At 49.8% G+C, this 27,822-nt stretch overlaps 1 protein-coding gene across 1 annotated transcript; it reads right to left on the bottom strand.

Annotated features, from left to right (window-relative positions):
* On the bottom strand, positions 1-26,808 carry klf13 (Kruppel like factor 13). The gene is made up of 2 exons (XM_062546567.1): positions 26,043-26,808; positions 1-3,346 (listed from the first exon to the last, which is right to left on the bottom strand). The coding sequence occupies exons 1-2, from the start codon at positions 26,479-26,481 to the stop codon at positions 2,979-2,981; spliced, it is 807 nt and encodes a 268-aa protein (XP_062402551.1). The 5' UTR covers positions 26,482-26,808; the 3' UTR covers positions 1-2,978.
* Between the last annotated feature and the right edge of the window lie 1,014 nt (positions 26,809-27,822).

Below are 27,822 nucleotides of genomic sequence, written 5' to 3'. Positions count from 1 at the left end.
ATAACCCCCCCCCCCCCCCCCCTCCCCCTCGCTGTGTGTTTATCGGCAGGGCCCGGGCACATCGGCGGGGCTCAGCGCGGCACGCCGCAGCTCGTCTGGTTCAGTCCTTCCTGCCTCCCGCTGATAACTGCCTTTGTTCCCGTCAGTCCGGGGGCCGCCCTGCTCTCCTCAGCATGCAGCCCCAGCCATGCAACACGCGGGCTGGCCTCCACCCAAGCCAGCCCAGCCTCTCTACCTCCCTCCCCTCCACCTCTCCACCTCTCTTCCTCTCTCTCTCTCTCTCTCTTCATCTCTCTGTGGCCAGAGCGGTGTTCGAGTCACACTCCCACAGCGGCAGAAAGAGTAAAGGATGAGAGAGAGAAAGAGAGAGAGAGAGAACAAACATGATGGAGAGGGTGAGGGAGAGAGAGAGAGAGAGATAAAGCTGCATACAGTTTCTCTGAGCCAAGTGGAGCGTGGGAGAATGTGAGAAAGGAGGAGAGATAAGATAGAACATTTGGGAAGCTGCTTAAAAGTGAGAGAGTGAAATTATAGCTATAAAAAGAGAAAAGCACATTATGAAAGAGTGGATGGAGAGAGAAATGCATATGAAAAAGTCAGGGACAATTAGGTACAGAGACATGGAGAGGAGGAGAGAGAGAGGCAGAAAGCTAGTGAGGGAGAGAGAGGGAGAGGGAGAGAGAGGCAAAAAGCTAGAGAGAGAGAGGGAGAGAGAGAGGCAGCAAGCTAGAGAGAGAGAGAGAGAGAGGTGTGAGGTGCTCCGTACTGGAAGGCTCTCCACTCCTCCTCCTCTGCTCTATGAATAGCCCTGTGTGGGATGCAGCTGTTTCCTAAGAGGGGAGGCCTCCTCAGGCAGGGCACACGCTCGTGTGAGTGTGTGTAAGTGTGTGTGTGAGTGTGTGTACGCGTGTGTGTGTGTGTGTGTTGGGTGCGGGGGCCGAGAGAGGGCACGGGGCCAGGCTGTCTGGTTCTACCTGAGAAAACTGCCAGCGAGCCACAGAGCGAACGAGCACTCGAGCGAGCGCACGAACCAACGAGCGAAATGAACAAGGGAGCGAGGAAGAGAAGGAGGGACCCACCCCTCCTCCCCTTCCTGTCCCCAACAGAGGCGCGGGAGCCAGGAGGTTATCTCACCCAGACACCTCAGCGCAGAGGGCAGCCAGGTCACGCACGCCACGCCCTGCTGCTGCTGATGTCAGACTTGTGTGTGTGTGCTTTATATTCAGGACGCCAGCAGAGGAGGAAGAACAACACACCATGACAACAAAAGTCCTTTTCTACCAAAGTAGTAGTGTATGTTGAATGGTTGAATGCTTCAGTTCATGTGTTAGTCACAGTGTGTGTGTGTGTGTATGTGTGCGTGTTTGAAACCCTGATTTGAGTTTGATGAATGTGCAGGTGTGCAGTCCAGAGAAGAAGGAAACAGCTGCTTTGAAACTTTCTCCTCCTTTTTTTTTGTTTCTCATTGTTTTGTTTTGAGGCTTTTGGGGCTGTTCAAGGGGTGAATAGACTCGTGGACTCGGAGAGAGAGAAGAGTGGCCATACATGGCGAGCCACCTCGCTCGACAGGATGGGACGCATCATGTGATTACTCTGTTGGACAGTGCGACAGTACACAGACGCTTCCCTTTGAAATACTGCCCCAGTGACTGACTGACTGGGGTCACCTGGCTTCTCAACAGAGACGGTTAGAGATATTTGCATGAATGACGCACACTCACACACTAACAAAAAAAAAAAACATCTTTTCTTCCAGTCTCGCAGAAATGAAAAGCAAGGAAACAAACCAAGCACCCCACTCTGTCCTCTCCTCATCACTCTGGTAGAGCCAGTCTCTCGTGTACCTCCTCAGTTCAAGATCAATGATTAACGTTGAGTCCTTAGGACTGGTTTTATGTCTTTCTTTTTACCCAGAGCTAGTTTTCCCACAATGTGAAAACTACCCGAAAAAAAAAAAAAAAAAAAAAAAAAGGAAAAGAGTGCAAATCTCATTGAGAGTAAGGCTGTTTTATGGGTGTGAGTTTGTGTGAATTTGTGTGTGTCTGAGTGTGTGTGTGTGTGTGTGTATGTGTGTGTTTGTGTATGTTTTTTCTCTTCAAACATGTTCATTCTTTCAAGCTAACACAGCCTTCCCTGAGCAGGGCGCAAAAATTCAACCCCATGTTGAATTTTTCAGAGTAAAGTGATGCTTGTATTGTGCAGTCAAGGTGAGTAATAAAGAAAAAAAAAACCAAATAAGTAGAAACTCAAAATAAAAACTGTTTGACTCCTGAGGTGTGGTGTGTTTGCCCCTTCGCCCCTCACCCTTGTCAAGGTGAAAAGGTCAAAGAAAAACAAAAAAACAAATTCAATTTCATATACCTGTCAATTTTGTCTAGATATTTTTGTCCGCTTGAACAACTTGAGTTGTTTAAAATGAGTGAAACAAAATGAGGAAAGCTGTGGCCAGAAGCTAGAGAAATCCAGACACATGGTACAGATTGTAAATATTGCCATCTGCGAAAGGCATTCTCTCTTTTTTCTCCATTTCTTTGCTTTTTTTTGTTTCTGTGTTGTTGGTGTGTTGTCGTATTTTTTTTTTTCTGGTTGCACAAGAAAAAAATTGCACTACTACAAGCGGTTATGTACAATACAGTACACCACAGCAAGCAAGGACCCAGCGGAGGGGAAGGAGGCCTAACAGCTGTGCAACATGAGTATTACTATGGGAGAGGAAAGAGAAAGGGATAGAGAGAGAGAGATATCAACAAAAAATGCGAGAAAGAAGAAAAAGAAGTCTTTCTCACGAAAAAACAAAACAAAATCATTAAATAAAATAATGAAAATAACCAGCCAGGAGCCCCAGTGAAGGGGGAGTCTCAGTGTGTGTGGGGGGGGGGGTTGATTGGGGGGTTGGTGGGGCTGGGCAGGAAAGTGCGGCTGGATTTTTTGTCTTCTTTCTTCTTTTTCTTCTTCTTTTTCTTCTTCTTCCTCTTGTCTTAAGGCGAGTTGGCAGGGCTGAGGGTGGGGCTGAGTGTGGGGCTGGAGGCGTCCGAGCGGCTGTAGTCGCTGAGGGATCCGGGACGTGCGCTGGTGCCCCCGCCACCCATGCTGCTGCCCGCTCCCAGGGCACCTCCTGCGGCACCGCTGCCCCCGGCCCCGTGGTGGCGCTTGAGCATGGCGGGCTGGAAGTCGGAGTGGCGGCGGGCGTGCTTCATCAGGTGGTCGCTGCGCATGAAGCGCTTGTCGCACAGCGGGCAGCCGAACTTCTTCTCGCCCGTGTGTGTGCGGTAGTGGCGTGCCAGCTCGTCCGACCGGGCAAACTTCTTGGTGCAGTCGGGCCAGGTGCAGGGGAACGGGCGCTCACCTGTGGCAAAGGGCAGACAGGACAAGATCAGCATTTTTGTTTTTTCAATTTTCACAATAATATTTTTTTTGTTCATGTCAATCTCAATTCAACAAAACACTCAATTACACATTTACAACATGCTATACAAAAGCAACAGAGTGGGTGTGGAGGACTTTATAGGAAATACAGAATCTTTTTCATCAATCATCAACTGCATTCAGCTTCACAATAAGATGTGATGTTAAAATCTGCTGTTATTGCCAGAAGCGGCATATAAAAAAAAAAGACTACAGTATAGTTTTTCTACATAAAGAGCACCGAGTGTGAAATGTCGTGGTGTTTTTGCTGGCATGAGACTGCAAGGCTTCTGCTCGGCTGAATGACTTTTGTTTTTGTTGCTTTTCGGATTGGTGTGTGCGCTCTCTCGACCCGCAGTGCACTTGTAAAGAAGCCGAGAGCTGATCCCCGAGGGCTCTTTGGGGACGTTGAAAGGAGAGCTCCACTGGCTGGCTCGAGGTGTTAAGGAGTCCCTGTGTCGTCAACACTGCCACGCCTCACTGGTACCAATTAACAGCAGCACTCGCCCCCACTGATCTCAACACACACACACAAGCACGCACACACACACACACACACACACATACGCACGCAACTCACACGCACTGACTGACCTCAACCAGGTGATTTTTTCCCCCCAATAATTCCTGCTCCTCCCCTCCTGCCTCCCTCCACAGAAAAAAAAACACACACTCACAAGGCAAACAAAGGCCTCATTTAACCTCTCAGTCCTGGCCTGCCATGTGTGTGTGTGTGTGTGTGTGTGTGTGTGTGTGTGTGCTGCCAGGTTCTTGTTAAATACACGCAGGCCATTCCTCTGGTCACACTGATACACACCCGACACAACGGTGTACATGCCAAAATGTTGCACAAACACACACACACACACACACACACACACCTCAGACTTACTATACACACGCACACAAAAATCTCACTCATCAAACACACACAGAGACAAACAAACACACGCACACAACACACACCACACACACACACACACACACGCCACATGGCCGGTCAAGGTCAAGTTCACCTTGCTTGTTCTCGATTTGAAACAACAAACGAGGCCCCCTCCCATCCTCCCATGACACAACACAGACGAGCTTTGGCTCAGGCCACACGCCGCATGCAACTGCTGGCTCACCCCCGCGCTGACACTAGAGACAAGGCTCTTTAGAGAGGAATAAAAGTTGCCCATGTTACCAGAGAAACATACAAAAATGAGGAGGGAAGAGAAAAAAGGCACCATATGTTCCATCAGCACTCGCATGTAGCCAAGGTCATCTGGGGCGTGGGGAGAACGAGGACGTTGACGGGGGCTAGACGGGGACAGGGAGGGTCAGTTTTGGGGGGGCTGTAGGGGTGGATATGTGGATGTGTGCGGGGCGGTAGGGGTGTGTGTCCCCAAGACAGACACAAAGGGGTCCTGTGGACTAGTGGTGCTCAGTAGAGGAGCCAGCGCATGAGCCGACTCAGCCATGAGATAAGTGAGCGGCCATAACACCCGCCCAGTCTCAGAGGGGAGGGGGAGAGAGACATAAAGAGAGAGGGAGAGAGAGAGAGAGGGAGGGAGGGGGATCTTGGAGTTCAAACGCACTTCATAGTCCACATGGCCATAAACACCACCTCTCTTTCTCCTTCTCTTCTCTCTCTCCAGCTCTCCCTTTGTGCCCATCTCTCCCTCTCTCTCTCTCCATCTCTGTCTCTCTCCATCACGGTTACATTATGTCCAAATATCTCTTCCTCTCTTTCCAACTGTTTCCCTCTTCCTCCCTCTATCTCTCTCTCCAAATCTCTTCCTCTCTTCCTCTCTCTCTCTCTCTCTCTCTCTCTCTTTGTCCCCAAAGGCACCATAACGTGACTCTCTGTCATTCCCCTCCACCCTCACACCCCCTCTCATCCAACCACCAAAGCCACAACCCCCTACTACACCCCACCCTGTCCCTGGCTCGTCCCCACACACACACACACACACACACAGGGGAGCCAGACTTCCAGTATAATTAGCCAGGGATCCAGATGCTAATGATCTCTCCAGTCGAACCCGACCCGTTCCAGCGCGCGGAACTGTCTGTGACCGACTATGTAGGAGGAAATGAGCCCTTAGACACCCCCCAACAACCCCAACAGCCCCCCCCAACAACCCCAATAACCCCACCATCGCCACCCACCCGCCATGAGCCCCACCAAACCCGCTTTCCCTCTGCAATAAAAGCAAGCTTTGACACAAATCTGCTCAAAGCCAGATGGAACTATATATCGCAGTGGTGAGGTTTCGTTCCAACTTCTAGTGAGTCACAAACTGTGAGAACTGGTCAACTCCACACACACACACACACACACACACACACACACACACACACACACACACCTAGTGGGTCTTGAATAGCATGTAGTTAGCCTACGAGAGGCTGAACATGGCTGATACAGAATTCTGTTTAGTTCCATGTCAGTGGTTTTCTGCCCGACAATAGTGGGATGCGCTGTTCTAAATTTACACAGCCTTTACTCAGCAATGAGAGAGAGCAGAGCAGAGCAGACCAGACAAGAGAGGAGGAGAGGAGAGGAGAGAGGCGAGCGGGGCACTACACTATTCTGTGGAGTGGAGAGGAGAGAAGAGGAGAGGAGGAGAGAAGAGGAGGAGAGGGGAGGAGAGGAGGAGAGGAGAGGAGAGGAGAGAGACGAGCGGGGCACTACACTACACTGTGGAGAGGAGAGGAGAGAAGAAGAGAGAGGAGAGGAGAAGAGGAGAGAGAGGAGAGGAGAGGAGAGATGAGCGGGGCACTACACTACACTGTGGAGAGGAGTGGAGCAATGTGGGGCTCAGATTTACAGTAAAGCGCTGCCTCTGATTATGCTGATTGCATCGCGGCAAACCGTATGGGCTACACACACACACACACACACACCATCTTTAAATCTAGTGACGTAGCAGCTTTGGTCATGGAAAAAAGGCAGTGCGTCTGTGTTGCGTGCACAGAGAAGAAAGGCGAGCGTGTCTGGGTGGGAGGAGGACAGGCCCAGACCTCTCCGTCATTACGCCAGCACATTGGCCTGAACACATGAGTGAGCAGCAGTGCAGCTGGCCTATGGCTGCCTTTGTTACTGGGACGTGCTTTCTTCTGCACAACACAGGGCCTCAGTGGAAAATACCGGTCTGCTTTTCACCGCACACAAATACATACACACACACACACACATACATATGTGTATATATATACATACATACATAGTATACATACATACATGTATGCACAGACACACAAACACACTCACTAGATACACATACACATATGTGAGGTCTACATCCTGATCAGTGTGTTTTCTCTGGGGGTGTGTGTGTGTGTGGGTGTGGAGAGGTTGCTGGTGTGTGTTTTCTCTGGGGGGGGTGTGTGGGTGTGGAGAGGTTGCTGGTGTGTGTTTTCTCTGGGGGGGTGTGTGTGTGTGTGTGTGGGTATGGAGAGGTTGCTGGTGTGTGTTTTCTCTGGGGTGTGTGTGTGTGTGCGTGTGTGTGTGTATGGGTGTGGAGTGGTTGCTGGTGTGTGTTTGCTACTGTTCCTCCCCCTCCTTTATCACCGGGCCTGCGCTACAAAGCAGGAGAAATGAGCAAGTCTAGACTTCCCCCCTCCCCAGTCTGTGGTCTACGTCTGGGACCTGACAGCCTCACCTCCAGACAGCACACAAGCTGTGTGTGTGTGTGTGTGTGTGTGTGTGTCACCACCCGGCAACAAACACTGTGCACACACACACGCACACACACACACACACTCTCATATGTACAACCCCAAAGACAGTTGTGCACACACACAGGCAAACAAAACCATAAGCACGAACACACACACACACACACACACACACACACACACACACATATACTTAAAGGTTCATACACACACTTTTAAAACCTTTCAGCATGTAAATACCTGCTGAGAACATAAACATACTAATCCTGCAACACATTTACACCAAACACACACCCCACCCCAGGCAGCACATGTGTCCAATCAGTTTTAACACACACAAACACACACACACAGAGAGAGAGAGAAAGAAAACCACACAATTCTACACACACTAAATCATGCTGCTCAATACAGCTTGACACACTACACGCACAAACTGTAGCGAGCCACGCAAGCGGTCCGTCCGATATCTGATGTTCCTGTACAGATCAACTAGCGGGGACTAATCTGCAGCGGGTCACTCTTGTTTGACCTTGTTTAAACATCCTGGATCTACAGTTCTCCAGATATAAACATAAATAGACAAAATCTAAGATTAGCCTAGTTCCTAAAGAAACAGGCAAAAGTCAAACTCCTGCAGATTTTGTGTTGTTCCCACACTGGGGCTAGGACACTAGTCCCACTGGCTTGATGAAAACACACGCTAAGGCAAGACAAACGATTACAGATTTTAGAAGACGAGTGTCCACATACAAGATCATTGACTCACACTCAACATACCACCTGTGTACACACACACACACACACACACACACACACGCGCGCGCAAAACTTCTCACGAGACACATGCAAGTGCATATACAAACACACTCTCCTTTAACGAGCCAACATATACAGAGAGAGAGAGAGAGAGAGAGAGAGGGAGAGAGAGAGAGAGAGAGAGAGAGAGATCTCCATTCGTTGCCTAGCCGGCAGTGGTAACAGATCTCCTGACATGAATATTTCACTGGCCCAGAGAGCAGGGCAGCATGTGTGGACGCAGGCCTTGGTGCAGTGGACTCCCAGATGCTCAGGAGAGCAAAGATGCACTGGACAACGCCTGCCCCACCCCCAGTAGACATGACCAGAACACAAGCACGCTCAAGATTCAAACAGGGAGGGCAGATAGATACAGTATATGTATAACGGAAACAGAAAAAAGAGACAGGAAAGGGGGCATTTTGTGTGCTTTGATGCATGTTTTTGTGATTGATTATAGAGAAGAGAACACAGAACTCTGGAAGGAAGGGTGTGATAATAGAAATAAACACAATAAATACTTCCGGGTCATTCCGGGGGTGCCGAGGGTGCATTCAGCTCAGTCCTGGGCTGTGTGCCTATTCTATGCAGGACCTCTGCTGCTGCTGCTGCTGCTATTGCTGCCCACAGCTCTGGAAACGTCCCAAGGACTTAATAGAGGGCCCCAGTGTGTGTGTGTGTGTGTGTGTGTGTGTGTGTGTGTGCGCGCACACTCGTGGGCACACAAAACTGCCACGCTGTGTCACCATGCATCTGAAAAAGGAGTCAGTGCCTGTTGGGCACTCGGTCAGAAGGGCCCCACAAGCCTGCCATCCACCCACAATGATGTCAGCAACCCACACCCATGTGTGAGAGATTAAGCTCCTAATTATATATACATGCTTGTGTCTGTTTGGGTGTATGTTTGTATGGGAGTGTGAGCCTACAATTTGATGTGTGTTTGTGTGTGTGTGTGTGTGTGTGTGTGTGTGTGTGTGTGTGTAGATGTCTGTTTGTGTGTATGTCTCTATGTATGTGAGAGTGAGCCTACAATTTGTGTGTGTGTGTGTGTGTGTGTGTGTGTGTGTGTGTGTGTGTGTGTGTGTGTGTGTGTGTGTCAGATGAGCGAGGGATGTACTTATGTAAAGAGAGCCATGATGTACTGGATCAGTGTTTCATAACAGTGACGGGTGAGGGGGGAGGGGGGGTGGACAGCCTTGCCCAGTTGCGCTGAGCTGATTTGTACTGGGCGGTGTGGGGTGGTGCGAGGTGGTGTGGGGTGGTGTAGGGCGGTGTGGGGTGCAGGGTCAGCGCTGAGCCCCCCTTTGTTCCTGTGGGAACACAATGGCAGGGGCACCGCGCACAGCCCACAGGCCACCATGACCCAGTGCCCACAGAGGAGGGGCTCAGCGTGGACCGTCCACCACAGCGCAGCGCTATTCTCAGTAATGAGCGCAGGGCAGGACAACCACTACGCCACACCACGCCACACCCCCGCTCTCCTTCTCTCTTTTCTACCCTCTCTCTCTCTATCCCTCCCTCCCTCCCTCCCTCCGTCCGTCCTTCTCTTTGCCTCTGCTCTGCCCCCGTCACGCTGTCCGCTCGTGGCGCGCGGGCGAAAACGAGACGCGGAGATGCCTTCGGGGCAGTGTGTGTGTGTGTGTGTGTGTGTGTGTGTGTGTGACGTCGGGACCAGCCGATAGGCCGGCCTTCTCTGGCAGCTGTCCAACCCTGGCAGCCCGCGCCCTGTCCCTCTCAGAGGCAGGCTGCTGCACAGGATGGAGGGGGGGGGGGGTGGGGGGTGGTGCTGAGTGGTTAGCGGGAGGAGGAGAGGAGAGGAGGGTGGGGTGGGGTAATTAGGGAAGCTTTGGGCTTTCGTCTAATGCACACAGTGACCCAGTTACCCCGTGAGGCAGTTACATCATGAATACGTACTGTACTGTACCGCGCCGCAGCGCACCACACCATGCTGTACGCTCAGCTAAGCAGCAACAGCAGCGTCAGACGAATGGGGGGGGTGGGGGGGGGGGGGGCAGTAGCAGCCAGTGTCTTCCTCCGAGGTGATGCGATTTTATGTCACAGGTAGCAGAGTTATATAACTGTTCTCTTTCGGGGCCACTGGGTCAGTAAATAAAACTACTCCACTCGACGCTTCTCTCCTCTCTCCTCCTCTCCTCTCCTCCCCCACCCTCCTCGAGCCGTTTCCTTCCCCTTCATTTTGCGGCGCGGACACAGAAAGAGAACACACACACCCTCTCATTTCATCTGAAGAGTCACCAAGAGGACAAACGCACATGAAGAACACAAACCCCTTGCCATTGGCTTGGCGAGTCCTGAAAAGACAGCGTGCAGCGATGTGAAGGGGGGGGGGGTGTGTGTGGGGGGGGTGTGTGTGTTTGGAGACCGATCTGAGATTATGAATAGGGCTCTCACGGTGGCGGGAGGAACGTAATAGTTTCCCGCCCGCAGGAGCAGGGGGAGCATTAACGTCAGACCCGGAGCCTTTAGCGTCAGTCACCTGCCCCAGCGGCCGCCATCCTTTGGTGAGAGGGAGATAAAATTCCTGCCGTCTCCTCACCCATGGTCGGCACACACACGAGAGAGAGAGAGAGAGAGAAAGAGGGAGAGAGAGAGAGAGAGAGGGAGAGAGAGAAGGAGAGAGAGAGAGGGAGAGAGGGGAGAAGGACAAAGAGAGAGAGAAAGGAGAAAAGGAGAAAGAGAGAGAGAGAGAAAGGAGAGAAGGAGAGAAGGAGAGAGAGAGAGAGAGAAAGGAGAGAACACGATCCACTGGCTGGGCGCTAAGGCGTCACTAGTTTAGACTCACTGCCCCCCTTTCTCACCAGCCAGACATCCTGCTCTGAATGGCTGTGGGTGTCCTTAAATGTACTCCGTGTGTGCACGCGCACATGCACACACACACACACACACACACACACACACACACACAATCTCATATCTTCTGCAAGCAGTGGAAAAAAAAATCCTCTGGGCTCCTGCAGCCCGTGGCTATTACTGCTGGTGAGACATGGTTCTATTTTGCCTCAGCGTGAAGGGAACACAGGTCTGCATAATGCCAACCAGGAGAGAGCGGAGCCGAGAGAGGCTGTGCATCCCGATCCCCCCGCGGCTAGATAGAGGCTTCTCTCTCTCGCTCTCTCTCTCTTTTTATGGAGCTAAAACACCTCCACATCGCACCGCTCCGCTCCGCAGAGGAGCTCACACAAAATGGAGAAGAGAAACGAGACGGAACCCAACGGAACGGAACAAGACGAGACAAAAGCGTAAAATCCAGCAGAAGCCTCATGCAGGCCTGTACAGAGCTGGGAGGGTTGTGATCATGTTTGCATTTATTCACGTGACAGAGTTGTGGCTTCCTAAACCAAACAAACCTTCCTAAATAAAGGTTTCATTTCTACTGAGCATCAGTTCCATGGTCTTGGTGGCCTGGGTGCTGTTAGCAACCCTTCCAGATCAGCTACAAGTGCTTAGAGAATGCAAACATATCTTTAACAAAAACCTTCAAAAAGCTAGGTCCTCTCTTCCATTACCTATGCTTTGCTGCATAGCTACCTTTTGGAAACTACATACTGTAGCAACATGGCCATAGCTATGAAGAGAGGCACTTTTTCTGTGCATCTCTCTCTTTCTCCTTCTCTTTCTCTTTCTCTCTCTCTCTTTCTCTTTCTCTCTCACTCCCTCGATTACCCCATGCTGTGCTAGGTAAGATGCACTGCTCCTCATCAAGTTAAATTAGGAGTAAAGGGAGCTCCACATATCTCTTTCTTTCCAATTGCCCTTTCTCTCTCTGCCTCTCTCATTCCCTCTGTCCTGACGGCAGCTGGCGGGGTTGTGGGGGGTGGGGGGGGGGGGGGGGGGGGGGGGTTGGTCATTGACGGTAGCGGGGGGAATCTGAGCTGAACATGGCAGCACAGACGTATAGTGGGCTAGACCGGTGCTCATCAGAAGAGGAATGATTTACTTTAGTGTTCATGGCCATGGCCTCATGCCAGGCATGGGGAACCAGAGAAAAAGAGAGAGAGAGAGAGAGAGAAAGGGAAGGGAGAGAGTGATAGAAAGGGAGAAAGAGAGAGAGAGAGAGAGAGAGTGAAAGGGAGGGAGACAGACAGCCAGGCTACCTCGTCCAAAACCACGGCCCAGGGCACAGCGCTCCGCTCGACCACAGGCCTAATGATAAGATGGCCGACCCGACTCCCACTCCAGACACACACTCTGGCCGGCCTCTCTCGCCCGCCACCGCCACGTGCCCTCAACGCCGCCCGGGCACAGCCCACTCCAATGACCTCATCCGGCAGCAGCAGCAGCAGCAAAGCATGATGGGATGGCAGGAGGGGGGCGGGTCTAAGAGGGCCCGTGCGTAGAGGGGGGGCAGGAGACACACCCCCCTTCCCACTCGTAAAGCAGCAGTGGCATTTAAAACCAAACGAGACGGGGCCTGGCTATATAACCTGGCAGGGAGTATAGCATAAGCTTTAACATATGCACAGCATGCACACAATAGCCCACCATCTGAGAGAGAGCGCCTCGACAGTCGTCAGCGTTAGACCCGAGAAGCGTCACACCAAGCCACTGAGTCATTACACGTCCCAGTCATAAATCAGACTCTTGGGCTGAGACCAGTGCCTGAAATTATTTAATTTTGACACACACCCAAAACCAGGGTGAAGAAATGTATGTCTGTTAATCAAAACCATAATGTGTGCGTGTGTGTGTGTGAGTGTGTGCCTGTGTGTGTGTGTGTGTGTGTGTGTGTGTGTGTATTAGTGCCTGTATGTGTATGCGTGCCTGTATGTGTATGCATGTGTGCCTGTATGTTTACGCATTTGTGTATGTCTATGTGTCTGTGTGTGTGTGTGTGTGTGTGTGTGTGTGTGTGCGCGAGTGAGCCTGCTCAGGGGCCTTGCCGTTCTTGGCAGCCCGACACAGGGGAGGGGTGTCAGTCAATCAGGGATGTGTGTGTGTGTGTGTGTGTGTGTGTGTGTGTGGGTGAGAGTACGTGCACGCATCTGCATAGGGGACCAGCGCAGCGCTGAGCTCCAGAGCGAGAGCCTCAAAGCGGGCCTTTCAGCAGCCCCTGGCTCCATTCATGTGTCTGAGCCCAAGGCGAGCTGGAGTGCATGCAGCCTGAATACAGCCCAGCGTGGGCGGAAACAAAGGGCCCCTGGGCGTGTCTCCAGCCATAAACACAGCCCTGGCCTGCATGGCTTTATGGCGGGGGGGGGGAGCGCCACGCCATACAAGAGCCATTTAATTTATTATCGCCCCATTGTCTTCAGTGGTCGTATGCTAACGCTAACGGGTCAGGGCCGTCTGAGAATCTGTGCATCTCTCCTCAGACGCTCACTCCCAATCTCCGCACACAGACGCGCCGGATGGGAACAACAGCACCGCCCCTACCTCCGCTACGGCGAGGCTTTCTAATAAGAGAGCTATGAGCGACGTCCATAACTCACCCCCTACGAGCCACCACTTCCCCCCTCTCGCACACAGGAGGCCTGACAAACTACCGGGGGCTGGCTGATTCAGGCAGACAGGCCGCTACCCATCATCGCAGGCCCCGTCCCTTCTCTTGGTCGGAGGCCATGTTTCACAGCGCTGGCCATTTCATCACTTACAGCGCTGTCAATTACACTGAGGGGTCCCCCTCCGCTCACCATTCTGTCTGTCTCTCACTCTCACTCCGTCAGTCTCTCTCTCTCTCTGTCTGTCTCTCTCTCTCTCCCTCTGTCTCTCTCTCCCTTGGTCTCTCTCTCTCATGTATGTGTTTTCAAGGGTGTAGTGATCTATAGATCTGCTGTGCTAATGTAAAGATATGCTGGCTCAATAAGTTACGCCTCTCTCGCCTCTCTCTCTCTCTATCTCTCTCTCTTTCTCTCCTCTCTCTCTATCTTTACCTCTCTCTCTCTCTCTCGCTCTCTCTCTCCCCTCTGCTGTTCTGGGCTAACCTGGGAAAAGGCTGACAGGCAGGTTCCTGATCTGCGGGTGATGCTTTTAACCCCGGTGAGCCGAGGACACGGGCACAGCTGCTGCCGTTAGCACAAGTGTTTACGTCTGTTCCGGACGGGCACCAGACATGGGCAGAGTGGAGGGGGCACGCAGATATACGCCATCTATCTATCTTCAGTTCCACATACGCCATTGGCTGGTCATGCCAGCTGGCTTGGAACACTGATCCAATCTCACCAGCATTCCGCTCACCTCCGCTCCGACTAACACAAGGGCGCTCTGGCTCAGTCCTGCTGCCTAGCCCCTTACAGTACCTGTGTGTCCGCGTATACCTGCACTAAGCTCACCTGGCTCTACCTATTCATGCCTGGTTACTTGTGTATCGACCTATACGTGTATCAAGCACATCTGATTGAAGCCAATGCAATACGATAAAAATGTTACGTTAGCCACATCAGGTGGGAATAGGTAATCAATAGTCCCACCAATGAGATCAGCGCCGTGCTCAGAGCAGGGAATAAATGGAAAGATCTACAGCTCGAGTGAGCATAGCAAACACTGAACTGCTCTACAGGAGATCTGGCCATTTCTATAGAAAACATTGAACACAAAGAGAAGTGCGTAAGGCACTCGGCTGAAGACGGTTTGGAGAAGCCCTCTTGCCCAGTGAGAGATATCCTAGGGGCACCGGCGTGACTATCTCATCAAGGCCACTGCAGACAGCAGACCGACGCCATTCACACACACACACACACACACACACACACACACACACACACACACGCACGCACTCAAGTATTCTCACCTTCCCTTGAGAAATATCAGAGCCATCACACCCTCCATCACACATACAACATATATAAATACAGAAACAAAAACTCAGGTTCACACAGACAAACACAGACATAGACACAGACACACACCCACACACATACATGTGCATACGCAAGGCCAAGTCTCTATCTGAATGTTTCTTTTCATCTAAGACATGGCCCTGGCTGTGGCTCTGGGCTGCAGATTTATGACGGTGTATAGGGTCCGATCCCACATAGGCCACAGCAAAGATAACACACAGCCTGCTAACGCACACCTCTTCTACACTCTCTCTCTTTTACATCTCCTCTTCTACACTCTCTCTCACTCTCTCCTACATCCCCTCTTCTACACACTCTGTCTCCCATATATCTCCTCTTCTGCACTTTTGCTTTCTCTATCTCTCTCTCTTTCACCCCATGTCACCTCCCATTCTTTCTTTCTACTAGCATTCCATCTCTGCTTCCTAACATTCTTTTCTGTCTCTCTCTCTCCCTATCTCTCTGCAACCATGCCATCTGTAAGCTATCTGCTAACCTTTTCTTGCACTCCTGCAGTGTTGCCAAAGCAGTAAACAAAACAGCATAATGGTTTTTACAGTAACAATTAGAACAATGACAATATTAAGTTAAGGGAAACAGTAATAACATGCTAAGTGAAAAATTGTGTGCATGCACTCACTTTCTTTCTCTCTTTCGCACACACACATACGTACGCATGTGTGTGTACACTGCACACACACACATTACAATATACTCTCTCACACTCTCTCTCACACACACACACATTCATCTGTCTCTCTCTCTCCACCTCTGTCTGCTCATCCTCGTCCACTGGTCTGTCCACTGCTCCCTCCCCCTGTCTTGTCACTGGGCCAATCAGATCGGCTGCAGATGCGGCTGACTGGGTGACCTACATCAGCGGAGGCCAGCGATAGCAGCAGTTCATCCGCCCTCCCTGCCTTCAACCTCCACCCTCCAGCACCTCAGCCATCATCATCATCCACCCTCTCCTATCCCCACCCCTACGCTCCTCCACCCAATACCTCTCTGGACTGACAACAGTGCATCCTCCAAGCTTTAAAACTCAACCAGCAGCACCACCACCACCCTTCTCATCCACCACCCCCTCTGTGCACACCACCCGCTTCACACAGCCCATCCACCCTTCTGTACCAGCAGTGCAGCTCTCTCTCTCTCTCTCTCTCTGTCTCTCTCTCTCTCTGTCTCTCTCTCTCTCTCTCTCTCTCTCTCTCTCTCTCTCTCTCTCTCTCTCTCTCTCTCTCTCTCTCTCTACCACCCCCACCCCAATCACCCCCTCCATGCAGTGCAACCAGCCCACGCACTGCGCATAGCCCAGCATAATGTAGCATAGCTTAACCTAGCATAGCCTAGCATAGCATAGCAGTGTGGAGCGGAAAAGAGCACAGCTGAGCTGTGGAGATCAGAGCCCCTGCAAAAGGCCTGCTACCTAGCGTGAGACCGCCAGCCTCTCCGCCCCCTGCTCAAGATGGCTTCTGTGCCCTTGAACCTCGGTGCCCGGCTCAAGATGGCTTCTGTGCCCTGCCAATCCAGTGCGAGCGAAAGCCACAGCGCCCGGCTCAAGATGGCTTCTGCGTCACGGAGGTGGAGAGACACAGCGCTGTTGCAGTGACTCTAAGATCCCCCTTCTTCCTGCCCGAGGTAACTGACACCCCTCCTGTGTCAGGCTGCCAAGAACGGCAAGGCCCCTGAGCATGCTCACAGACACACACACACACACACACACACACACACACACACACACACACATATGCCCTCTCTGTCTCTCTCCTCATCTCACACACATACACACACACGTATGCATACACACACGTGCACTCCCCACCATCTCTCTCCGTCACATATACGCACTCTCAGGATACTGCAGTCATAGCTGGAAGTACTGGAACAGAGAGTGGGAACCCATGGAAGGGGGGCTGGAGTGGGGTGAGGGGGTGAGGGGTGAAGGGGGGCTGGAGTGGGGTGAGGGGGTGAGGGGTGAAGGGGGGCTGGGCCAGGACTGGGAGGAACAGAGTGGCTTTTATAAGTCGCTGCCAAAGCCAACTAAAGAATACATGAGCTCAGCGGTCTGCAAATGCAGGGCCGGACCAACGGTGGCCTGATATAACTCCAGCCTTAACTCCGGCAGGAAAGGAAAGGAAAGGAAAGGAAAGGCAGTCTCTCCCTCCCTCCCTCCCTCCCTCTCTCTCTCTCCTGCCTTCCAGTTATGGAACACCACTGCATGTATTTGGATATCACTCTCTCTCTCTCTTGCTTACACACACTCTCTCTCTCTCTAACTTCCAGTTATGGAAGCCTACTGCAAAAGCGCTCTCTCTCCCTCTTTCGCTCTCTTTCTCTCTCCCTCTCTTCTCTCTGGTCTCTATTGCTTACATGTGGATTCATGCTTAGTGTGCTGTGCTGCCATGTTTGCTTATGACGATGAACGATCAACACGGACCACACAGCGTGGACCACGACAACGAGAGGAGAAACAACAGACTGGACAGGAGCGCTCCACACTGCCCTGTGTATGTTTGGGATGAGGAGATGAGAGAGAGAGAGAGAGAGAGAGAGAGAGAGAGAGAGAGAGAGAGAGGGGGTGAAAGAGAGCCTGGAGAGGAACCCCCTCTCAGACACATCCCCTGGTCCAGTGGAGCTGGCCCAGAGCCCGGGGGCATTAACCTGCCAGATTAGCCGAGGTTAGCCCCCATCCATTCAGTTTTATTTACATCCCTGACCGGGAATAAAGTGGATTTGGCTAATGCCGGCTTTCCATTGGCCACGGCCACACACACCAGCCAGATGTAAAGATACGAGTGCCACCTCGACAGATTTGTCCCACCCCCCACTGCCCAACCCCTTCACTGGCCGAAGCCTCCCGAACTTGCGGGTCACGTGCTCTAAAGTCACGGGATTAGTGCTGCCGCTGGAGCCGAACTAAAATAATTATCCATACGTCTCACGGCAGAGAGGACAAAACCCACAGAAACAGGAAACCATCTGAGATGACAAACTGGGGCGGATTTCAAAATGGAGGTTCCCGGCGGAGTGAATAGGTTTCCTCTCATGGTGCTGGTGTCTGCCTGACGACTGTACAGAATAAACAGAGCGCAGCGCAGAGCAGAGCAGCGCAGAGCAGAGAGGGCTGAAGCCAGAGAGGGGTGGTTGGGGTCGGACTGACAGGAATTTTAGCCACACCAATGTGAGGAGAATATATTCCATACGACACACACACAGAGACAGACAGACACACACACACACACACACACACACACACACATACAGACACACACACATTAACTTGCACACACACACACACACACACACACACACACACACACACACACACACACACACACAGGACAGTGTATGCCTGCGTGCGTGATGGTTGGAAACATGGCTGGCTTACTGGGCCACAGGGAGTGCTGGCATGCCTGGGGCAGACAGCACAACACAGCCCAGCCTCCTGTGCCCAGCGCTGCGCTAACCTGGCACCCGGCCCAGGGCAGCCGGGCAGGAAACCAGAGCAGGGCAGGATTGCCCAGTCAGAGAACACACACACACACACACACACACATGCATACACACACACACACACACACACACACACACAGTGGCTGACCTGCTGAGGGATCTAGTCACCTCAGTTATATACACGCCCATACAGACACACATGCATGCACACACACACACGCACACACACACGCACAGTAACACATCACAGACTATTATAAAATCAGAACAGGCAGACCCAATATGGATTGGAGTATTTTAGAGCCCCCTCGAGCATGTTTGAGTTACCAACAAAGGCTTAGAGACTTTTCGATTCACTATGACTCATTCTGTGGCTTTTTCTTTTGTAACATCCTCAAAACAGCAGTACTCAGCACGGCACCTCTACACTGTATGGCCAACACAAACCATCTGAAAGGATGACACGCGCACACTCACACACACACACACACACACACACACACACACACACACACACACACACACACACACACACACACACACACACACACACACACACACACACACACACACACACACACACACACACACACACACACACACACTCCTCTGTAGCTCCAGGTGGCTCTGTAGGCCCCCAAGAGAACAATACCAGCCGGGCCCAGAGGTTTCCAGCAAAGACGAGTCAAACAGACTGTAAAATATGCCATTAAGGCCTTTGTCTCTGTGATGCTGCAGACCGTGCTGCGCTTGATCACTAGTGATGTGTCGTTGGCCTGGCCTGGGTGGAGGGGTGACGGGCCCTTTGCGAGGGGTCTCCCAGCAGGGGTGAGGGACGGGGTTAGAGGTGTTCCCCTTCCGAATAAAGGGATGACTTTTAATGAGCACATCAGGGTCCGGATCGGCCAAGGCCTCCCTTTATGTCACATTACGGCCATTATGGACACAGGAAATAATGAGGGGGCGTTGGGGAGAGCAGCTGCCTATGGGGGCGGAACTGGCCAGGGCTGGGCCCAGATTCACACACACACACACACATGCATGCATACACACATATGCACCCACATAAAGCACACACGTACACACACACACACACACACACATAAAGATATAGTGGCAGGTTTGGCTGAAATATACAAATATGCCCACATGCATACACACACACACACACACTCAAAATGTGGCACAGGTTATCGATGAGTCCACAGGCCCAGGGCTGAACTGAGACCCTGGACCATGACAGGCAATGCAGCCTTTCTTTCTCAACTAACTATGCAGGTGGAGGACATGTAGGAGGCATACAATATCCAGATACACCCCTCATGCATTCATGCAAGAGAACAAATGTAGCGAGGCCATGGAACAAGACTGATTGAAAAAACATTGATTATCCAGCCCATGTGGAGCTGTCAAATCTCTATTGATCAGAGCATGGCGTGGCTTCATAAAGGGGGTCATCGCTCGCAAACTGCATCCGTCGTCTTAACCAGCATACTGAACTAAGTACTTAGCTCTCGTTCACCCACAAAGCTCCTTTGCCCTGGGTCCTGTACATCAATGTACAGTTTCATCATCCCCTCCCCTCCTCTTCCTTAGCTTAGCACAAGCGTTCAGGTCGGGAGGGGAGACCCACCCTCACCCAGCTTCAGCAGATCAGACAAAGCTGTCTGGTAACCTTAGACCCGAAACCTGCTGCAGCTTCCAAGCACCTCAAACCAAGACTCCGTAATGAGTGGCCATTTGTATTAGCCCTCTGTAACACCCCCACCGTCCTCCTAGTCCCCCACCCCAAAGTCTGTCAGGTCCTAATGCCCATCCTGCTTACGCTTCAGGATTCCGCATGATGACACAAAGACAAGCCTGAAGCACTTTAACCCCCCAACAAAAATCACAACCCACAAGAAATGCAGCCATTTTGTGTCGTGCTATCCCAACAACCTCCGGCAGTGATCTCACAGAAAACACAATGAGACTGAATGACACTTGTACGGACTTTATGCCGTTGTTTGTTACTGTGACGAGTGGCCCAACATTACGGATGACAGTTTAACTACATGCTGCTGTCCCTATGATACAAGATCAGCGTAATCACAAGAGTTGAACACAACTGTACGAGTCAGTTAAATGAACGCAGATGACATTATGGAGTTGTACACAGCCAATAGATTAGATTATAGGGGGGGAAGGAGAGATTAACCCTAACTCAAGGACCTGCATGTAGGCCACAGATTCAAACCACGAGGAGACATCATGGGTTAGCCAATCAACAAATTTGTTCACCTAATTAACTTACAAAGACTTTACGTTTTCAATGTGAACCTATCAATGTGAATCAATGAAATTCTCAAACAAACAAACAAATAAACATGTGTGCCACAGGGAAGTCTTTGGCTGGGGGGGGAGTGGTTGAGCAACAGGCTGACGTAAAGCAAGTTTTGGGACAGACAGTGAAATCTGGATTACAGCAACTCCAAAACATCCTCCCATTTCAGCAAACATTACACACATTGCGCAAAAGCTCTTACAGCTTGTTTTTCAAATGTTAATTAATAAGGGATATCCCCAAACTCCCATAAATATGCTTATAAGCTCAGCATCTGGCAGACACTGTAGATACAGCTTGAAATCCTGTGGCAGATAACAGACTATGATGCAGATCCACTTATGTCCACAGGTATGCTAGCATGCACACACCAGACCAGACAATAGAGACCTTTGTTCTTTACAAGCAAATGACATAGGATGGAGTATTCCGTGAGCATGCAATCATCCTGCACATATGGGAGCACTGCAACAGGATGGTGTACAGAAGAGCCATCTATCTTTACTTCCTGAGTCCTGTGGCACCGGCATGATGGCCTCAAGCGAGAGCCTTGACTCCAAACGATGAATAATGCAGAGTGGGCATTAGGCTATAGCGCTAGCTCAGGAGTTGCAAAGCCTGCAGGCCTCCTCTCATCTTGCCTTCCTTTATACCCATCTCTTCAAAACATGGCATCACCATTAACGTGCCATGATGGATATCTGCAGGGGATTGTCAGGCCAGATCAGGCCCTGATGTGACCTAGATCTGGAGGAGGATCCATATCTGGATTTGTTCTGCCTCTCGTTCTGAGGAGCCGGTGAGCTTGGCTCACCTATCTCGTCATGTTTGTGTGTCTTTATTTAGCTCCATATGCCCACACAGAGATGGTTATTACATTTGTGTCGATGGCTGACTAATTGGTTTGACCTCCACACATCTCTCTTGTGATGGTACGGTCACAACCTAATTAGTATGAGGAATACATGGCATCTGAGCCGTGTACGTCAAAGTCTTGTACGTTGTACGTCATAACTGCTTGATGCTGAAGTTGAACTGAGATCTTATTTTAGTTCATGTGTTTTCTTTTGAAGGCAAAATGTAGATGAGTTTGCCCGATGCCTGACATCTTGGTTAAAAACCTGTAATTTGACTGAAAAATACAATAAATTGCCAATTAAATGTTGTCAAAACAAGCTGTTTGCTGAAAATGTCTAAAACCAACAACTGTGGTCAAAACTAGTAAATAATAAAAACCCATCAAAACACTTCACTCGCACGCCTCAATAGTCGCCCTTATGATTGTCAGAGAACAAGCCTGGCAACATTTTGCCACAGCTCTCTCTCTCTCTCTCTCTGCCAGCCGCAGGCACCAGTGTATTTTGCACACAAACATTCCTACGGGTGACAGGTCAGCAAAGGTTCAGTCGGACTAAACCAATATAGGTCTGTCTAAAACAAAAGGTCAAAGCGGGGTCATTCCAGTGACTTCACTCCGATTTGGAGCTCTATAGAACCCCTAGCTTGGCCACTGGATTACTGGGCCATGACGCAACAAAAGGAGGTAAAAATAACAATTACGGAGAAGAGTGGAAAAAAGCTCACAGCTAGCATAATTACTCTGGGTTGGGATCGGCACGTGGTCTCTGAGTGGGAACTCATTCTAGTTTGCTGTCGGGCAAGAAGGGGCCCCACTCAACACTGCTCCAGTTAGATTTAGTTACTTTGCCTAAAGGTACTTTAGGGTAATTTACAATGCAGCCTCAACAGGGTAGAACTGGTCAAAATAACACAACACAGAAAGAAAGTGTGCATTTTCCACTCGTTTGAAACGTGTGCTGTACCTCATGGCATATGAACGCACATGGCACATAAATGTTGCTTATATTGCTATTTCTGTACTCCAAGTACCTCACACAGAGCTATCTCCTGGCACTGGGTTTAACAGTCAGGATTCCTAAGCCAAGGAGCCAAAAGTCAGCTTCTCTGTCTGGAGCTTTTAGCAGTTTTTTAAATCTCAGTAAAGCATCTGCTGGATATAAGCAAGCAACCACCCAGATAGAGCCTGACTGTGGCATGGACTTGGCCATGGCTTGACATAAGCCTGGACCTCTTCCAGAGACACCTACTACAGTATGTGCAAACCCTCTCTGCTGTTTCTCACGGTGTTGCTATTCTCTAGAAACTCCAGATATCTGCATCCAGGATGAAACACAGAGATGAAACTGCACACATCAACTTTAAGGAGTTCTTAAACAGTTCTTGATCCATCACTGAGCAATCACGTTCCTCCTCAACTCTGAACATAAACATTACAAAAAAAGTATTTGGTTTGTTCCAATTGCATGCTTTATGCATCAATTCAATTCAGTCTTTTTTGGATAGACGTTGTGTGGGACACTGTGCTAAACTTGCTCTGAAAGCTAGACAATAATAATGTGTTGTTATGGTCTGCGAGATAGAAGGAGTCTCAGCACTAGAATGCAGCCAACCCTGGACGGCCTGGACAGGCACAGTTCCGATAACAACTGGAGACACACTGAAATGTTTCCACCTTTGTTTTGAAGGGCTGTTTCCCCTAAATGACTAAAACAGATGATAATTCAGCATTTCGCTTGCTTTTCATTTTTTTTTTAGGTCAAGGCTTAACTCCCCCCTTCATCTAAAAAAATATGAACAAAGCTGAGCTTGGGGCAGCTTACGCAATCCATGCAGGATGCAGTTGGGTGCCCAGTTCCTGCTTCAGCCAGACAAATGACATGAGGCAGAGTTCAGGCCTTGAGTCGGCTGCAAGTTCAGGGCGTTGCTGAAGTCAACTGAGGACTCGGTCTCACTTGGCTGACTTGGTTTGTTTTTATAACACTGTGTTCCCCCCCTTCAATTAAACGGTGTGGTGCTTGGCTAGGGAGAAGGGCAATCCGTTCGCTCTTTGCTCTATTGGTAGGGGCTGGTGGAAAATCTGCTGAGTGCCGAGCGATGGGAAGAGGCGCCCGGGACTAGCAGCAGGTTGGCCGGGAGTGGGCTGCTGAACTCAAATGACCCACATTCTCTGATTACCAAAACAAATGAGACGGAGCGCTCATTATTCAACCGGAACGCGGGCCAATCGAAAGCCAGAAGCTGGAGCAGGGCCCAATCAGGAGTTGGGGAAGATAGAATATACCAGCTGAGTGCCAAGACGAGGGGCAGAGCTAAGCGGTAGACCACTGACAAAGGAAAAATGAGTGAGACAGACAGAGAGGGAGAGAATGAGAGGGGGTGAGTGGGAGAGAGAGTGGAAAAAATATATAGTGTACACTACTGTGATATAGATTGTGCGTTTGACCTTAAGAACAGTCATAGCTTCAGGATATATGTTAACACATCACTATTGCATATAATGATCCACACACGGGAACGATGCCAGACTCACAATCACAATTGCTGGTGTACTGCAGTCACATGGTCACAATGAGTGGGATTTCTTATCGACACACTGAGCAAATAACCACACAAGTGTGTTACAACAAGTCAGTCAAGGCGTGCAGAACTTTTCTCGCTTTCACAGTTTGTTCTCACTATGCAAACGCAACCAGTGATACAGGCTTGGAAAAATATGATACAAGGGTAGATTTGGCAGACAAATACCATAGACTACTATAGCCTATAACACACTAGTGCCTTGTTCTAAGGAACAAAGAAAGCTGGTTAATCTCACAGTGTTCACTGATACTTTTAAGACACTTATATATTATCTATTTTTTTCCATGAAATATCTAATAAAAGACGAAAACACTATTGAAGATATGTAAATGTATGGGCTACCTGGGGTAGTTATTTATGTTCCATATAAGATGATGTAACAACACATATTAAATATCATTCGCCCCTTTTCTGTAAAATGTAAATGACATGCTAAATTGAAAAAAGGTATATATATTATATGTGTGTGATGTAGTGGTACCTAGTAGGCCTATGTGTCCCAAGCTTTTCTCTTCAATAATAAAATAAATGCATATTGCAATATGCATGGTGTACACATCTTTGCACATGATCTTGATCATGATATTTGATGAACATCATCAACAACTACCTTTGAATTGTTTACAACTGATTTGCACCTGTTTTCCACAATGGCCTTTTACCCAGTAGACAGGTAACATATTACCTGAGGGCAGTTGTAATTATCACTTTATAATATGTGTTTGTGAATCATTACTGAGACAGTGTCACAAGCTGTAGAAAAACAGCTCTTCGAAAGATTGCTATAGTGCTGTCTTTCAAGTGTTGTGTCTAAACTGTATTATTTTATTCTCCTGTGGCTATGGTGATATGTGGGAAGGCATTAAAACATCTTGGGCCATGGAATTGGTCTGTAACATGAGGGGCATTGTTTTATTTTATGTTGCTGTTATTGTTTAAGTGGTCTACGTTTTGTCTGTTTGAACAGTGTGATCTGGATGTCTAGGGGGGCGTTGTGCAGCACAAGGGCTGTACAGTCGCAGTCCTCGGCAGGGCTGCTCCTCCTCGGCGCTCAGCTAGCTGAGTCTGTTGCTGGCCAGATCAGCTGGGCTGGCAGTCTGTCTGCCGGGGGTGTGGCACATCACAACAAAGAGCTTAACAGTCAGACGGACAACTGCACAACTCTCACCAACCCCCACTTTTTGCACTTTCCATCGTTTTTTCTCCCTCTATTCATCTTGAGGAGCGCCTCTGCATTGCGAGAAGGTCGAATAATGCGTAATTTGTGTAAATTATCCTTGGATTGAGGGCTGTATCCGAAGCACATGCCGTTTTTTCCTTCCTGCAACGTGACTTCAGGCTGACTTCGCCAGTTTCGTCAACTTTTCGCACCAACGTGGCTGTCTGCTCGTTATTGGCTGATTATATCATTTTATGACCGGTACATCACGCTGATGACTATCTTTCGTCGCCCTGAAAGGTGAAAATGGCAGACGCGTATTTTCGGAACACGAGGTGTAGGCAGTACGTGGCTAGTGGGTGGCAGACCCAATCTTTATGGGCTGTAGCCTATCGCTTTCTATCTTATTCTGACTGAGCCTTGGGGTCTCACGCCCATGATAGAACTGATAGGAAAGAGGAGAAGAAGCAAAGGAATAATGTTGCCATTGACCATGGTTCTCTCTTTCTCTCTCTCTCTCTCTCTCGCGCGCGCGCACACACACACACACACACACACACACACACACACACACACACACACACACACACACGCACTCTGTCGCTCGCTCTCTCTCTCCAGTGGGCGTGCCAGTGAAGCCTTTGGTAGAATAGCACTACGTTCCATTTTGTTACAATGAAGCAAGTAAAACTGGCCAATTGGTCAACCAAATTGGTTAATGGAGACAGACTTTGTACAGAAAATGCAACAGCACTCTCACGATGAACACTCGTCTCTTTAATTGACTACGGGAGGACACGGAAACCACAAGGCAAACATAACCGTATGCCTCGGAGGCACTGATGTGGTTCAACTGCAGTCAAAGTGCATCCGAGTAAACGCAGTGCTACAGAAATAAATCCCACGTCCTCCACTCTGTGCTAGTTTATTCCAAAACGTTACAATAGGCTACATGTATTTCTTACCCCAGGAAACACTCGCTTCAAATGAAACTGACCTGTATGCGTCCTTAGGTGGGCTTTGAGATGGGACGATTTGCCATAAACTTTTTCACAACCTGAATAGTGGCATTTGTGCTTTTTCAGGATGTATCCTTGCTCTGCGCGAGCCCTCAGTCGTTTGGCCTTTCGTGTGTCGACGGGGCTGCTAGTAGGTGTGGCAGAGTTTCCATCCTCGCCGACCAGCTCTGGTGCCAAGCTATCCTCTCTTATTTTAGCCTGTTCGGCAAAATTGGCGGGGGTTTGTTGATTGAAATCCGCAAGAATTCTGGCCACGACAAAAAGAGAAGAGTTGTCTTTCACCAGGGGCTCCCTGGTCTCTTCTCCGTTCCTGGGAGAGACCACAGTTTCTGGTTTTATCTCTCTATTCCCTTTAGGACCATGCACAATTGCACGGCTGGACATTGACACAAGGCACTCTGCTGCAAAGTGATCCATTTCGAAAAGGAAGATAGCCCAAATGAATTTATGACATTCACAAAAACAACAACAGCTCGTTAGAAGACTCAACTCCGCGGCTCCCTTTGTGTGGTGCTGATGGGGAGGTAGATGCTGTTTAGAGAACTCTTACCGGCGTTTCAGCAAGAATAACATCTTGATTACAAATCGGCTAAGACGAAACCGTAACAGCACCGGTAGAGACGTACTCTATGCACTAGAACGATTTTGCCGGTAATTGCAAGTCTGGAAACTTATCTTGGCTGGATGTGAAAACTCCCATGATGGCAGCAGAGTGCTGAGCGGCACAGTGACAGTATGCCTATGCGCCGCGCTCCTGCTGGCTGTATCCATGCTGGGGGCGGGGCGGCCGGTAGCGTGCAGCAGCGGCGTCAGAGCAGAGAGCCGCTCATTGGCCCAAGCCGTGTTCCAAAGTGCACTACCTCATATACCCTCACCAAACTTTCTGCAGAGCTATAGGCACAAACTACAAAGAGATGTAAACTCTGTGATCACTTGAGTCAGTAAACACCATGAGAATAACAAAAAAATCTTATGAAAGTCTATAAAATATCCCTTCGTGAATTTATGGTAAGGGACATTTTAAATAGCTCCAGTGATGTATTTCAATAAAGCTTTCAATTGTTTTTCTTATAAGAAAACCACAGGCCCCTTGTTTTAACTCAAGGCTAAGAATTTTATTATGTGCGAGTGTGACACCTGTGTTGTCTGCACAAGACGAGTCAGTTGCTAGACACTGTTTTTCAACAATGCAAACATGATTGTTTTTTTAAACTGCGATCCAGGTTTCCTGTCCTAAGTTGCACTAGCTTTGCACCTTAAAATCCCTCTCCCAAGTGGGTTATGGAGCTGTTGCCAACTGGCCTGTTGCCAAAACTCATGTACATACTGTGCGGCCTGCGGCCTTCTTTCCCTCCCTGCAGGGACGAGTGACAGTGGTGCAGGAGGAAAAAGCCAACACCGGTGGTGAATGCAGTGGGATGACAAAGAGGCAGTTGTCATAACAGTGCCAACAGATTCATGGCACTGTCAGGCATTGTCCTTCACTCCCGGTCTGTGAGAGGCTTCATCAATTTCACTAACAAGTCGTTGCCATCACTGGATGGGATAAACACTTGGGTATGCAATCACATAAACGGCACAAGGTGAACAGTGCTGTTTTTTTGTTGTCTTTTCTTTGTCGGGAGATAGACTCCTACACACACACACACACACACACACACACACACACACACACACACACACTCAAACTCATTGGAGATCAGGTTGTCAATTGACCCATAGTGACTGGCAGAGCTTGAGAGATAAAAGAAGAAAATG

The sequence above is a fragment of the Sardina pilchardus genome, chromosome 10, assembly GCF_963854185.1.
Source record: "Sardina pilchardus chromosome 10, fSarPil1.1, whole genome shotgun sequence".
NCBI classification, from domain to species: Eukaryota; Metazoa; Chordata; class Actinopteri; order Clupeiformes; family Clupeidae; genus Sardina; species Sardina pilchardus.
This window is presented reverse-complemented; position numbering and strand designations above follow the sequence as displayed.

What these genes read in the sequence shown, in the direction of transcription:
- klf13 (XM_062546567.1), bottom strand. Translation starts at nt 26,481, where the DNA reads ATGGATCACTTTGCAGCAGAGTGCCTTGTGTCAATGTCCAGCCGTGCA. An exon ending in CCACCTAAGGACGCATACAG is followed by an intron (nt 3,347 to 26,042) that starts GTCAGTTTCATT and finishes CCTTTGCCACAG; the next exon opens with GTGAGCGCCCGTTCCCCTGC.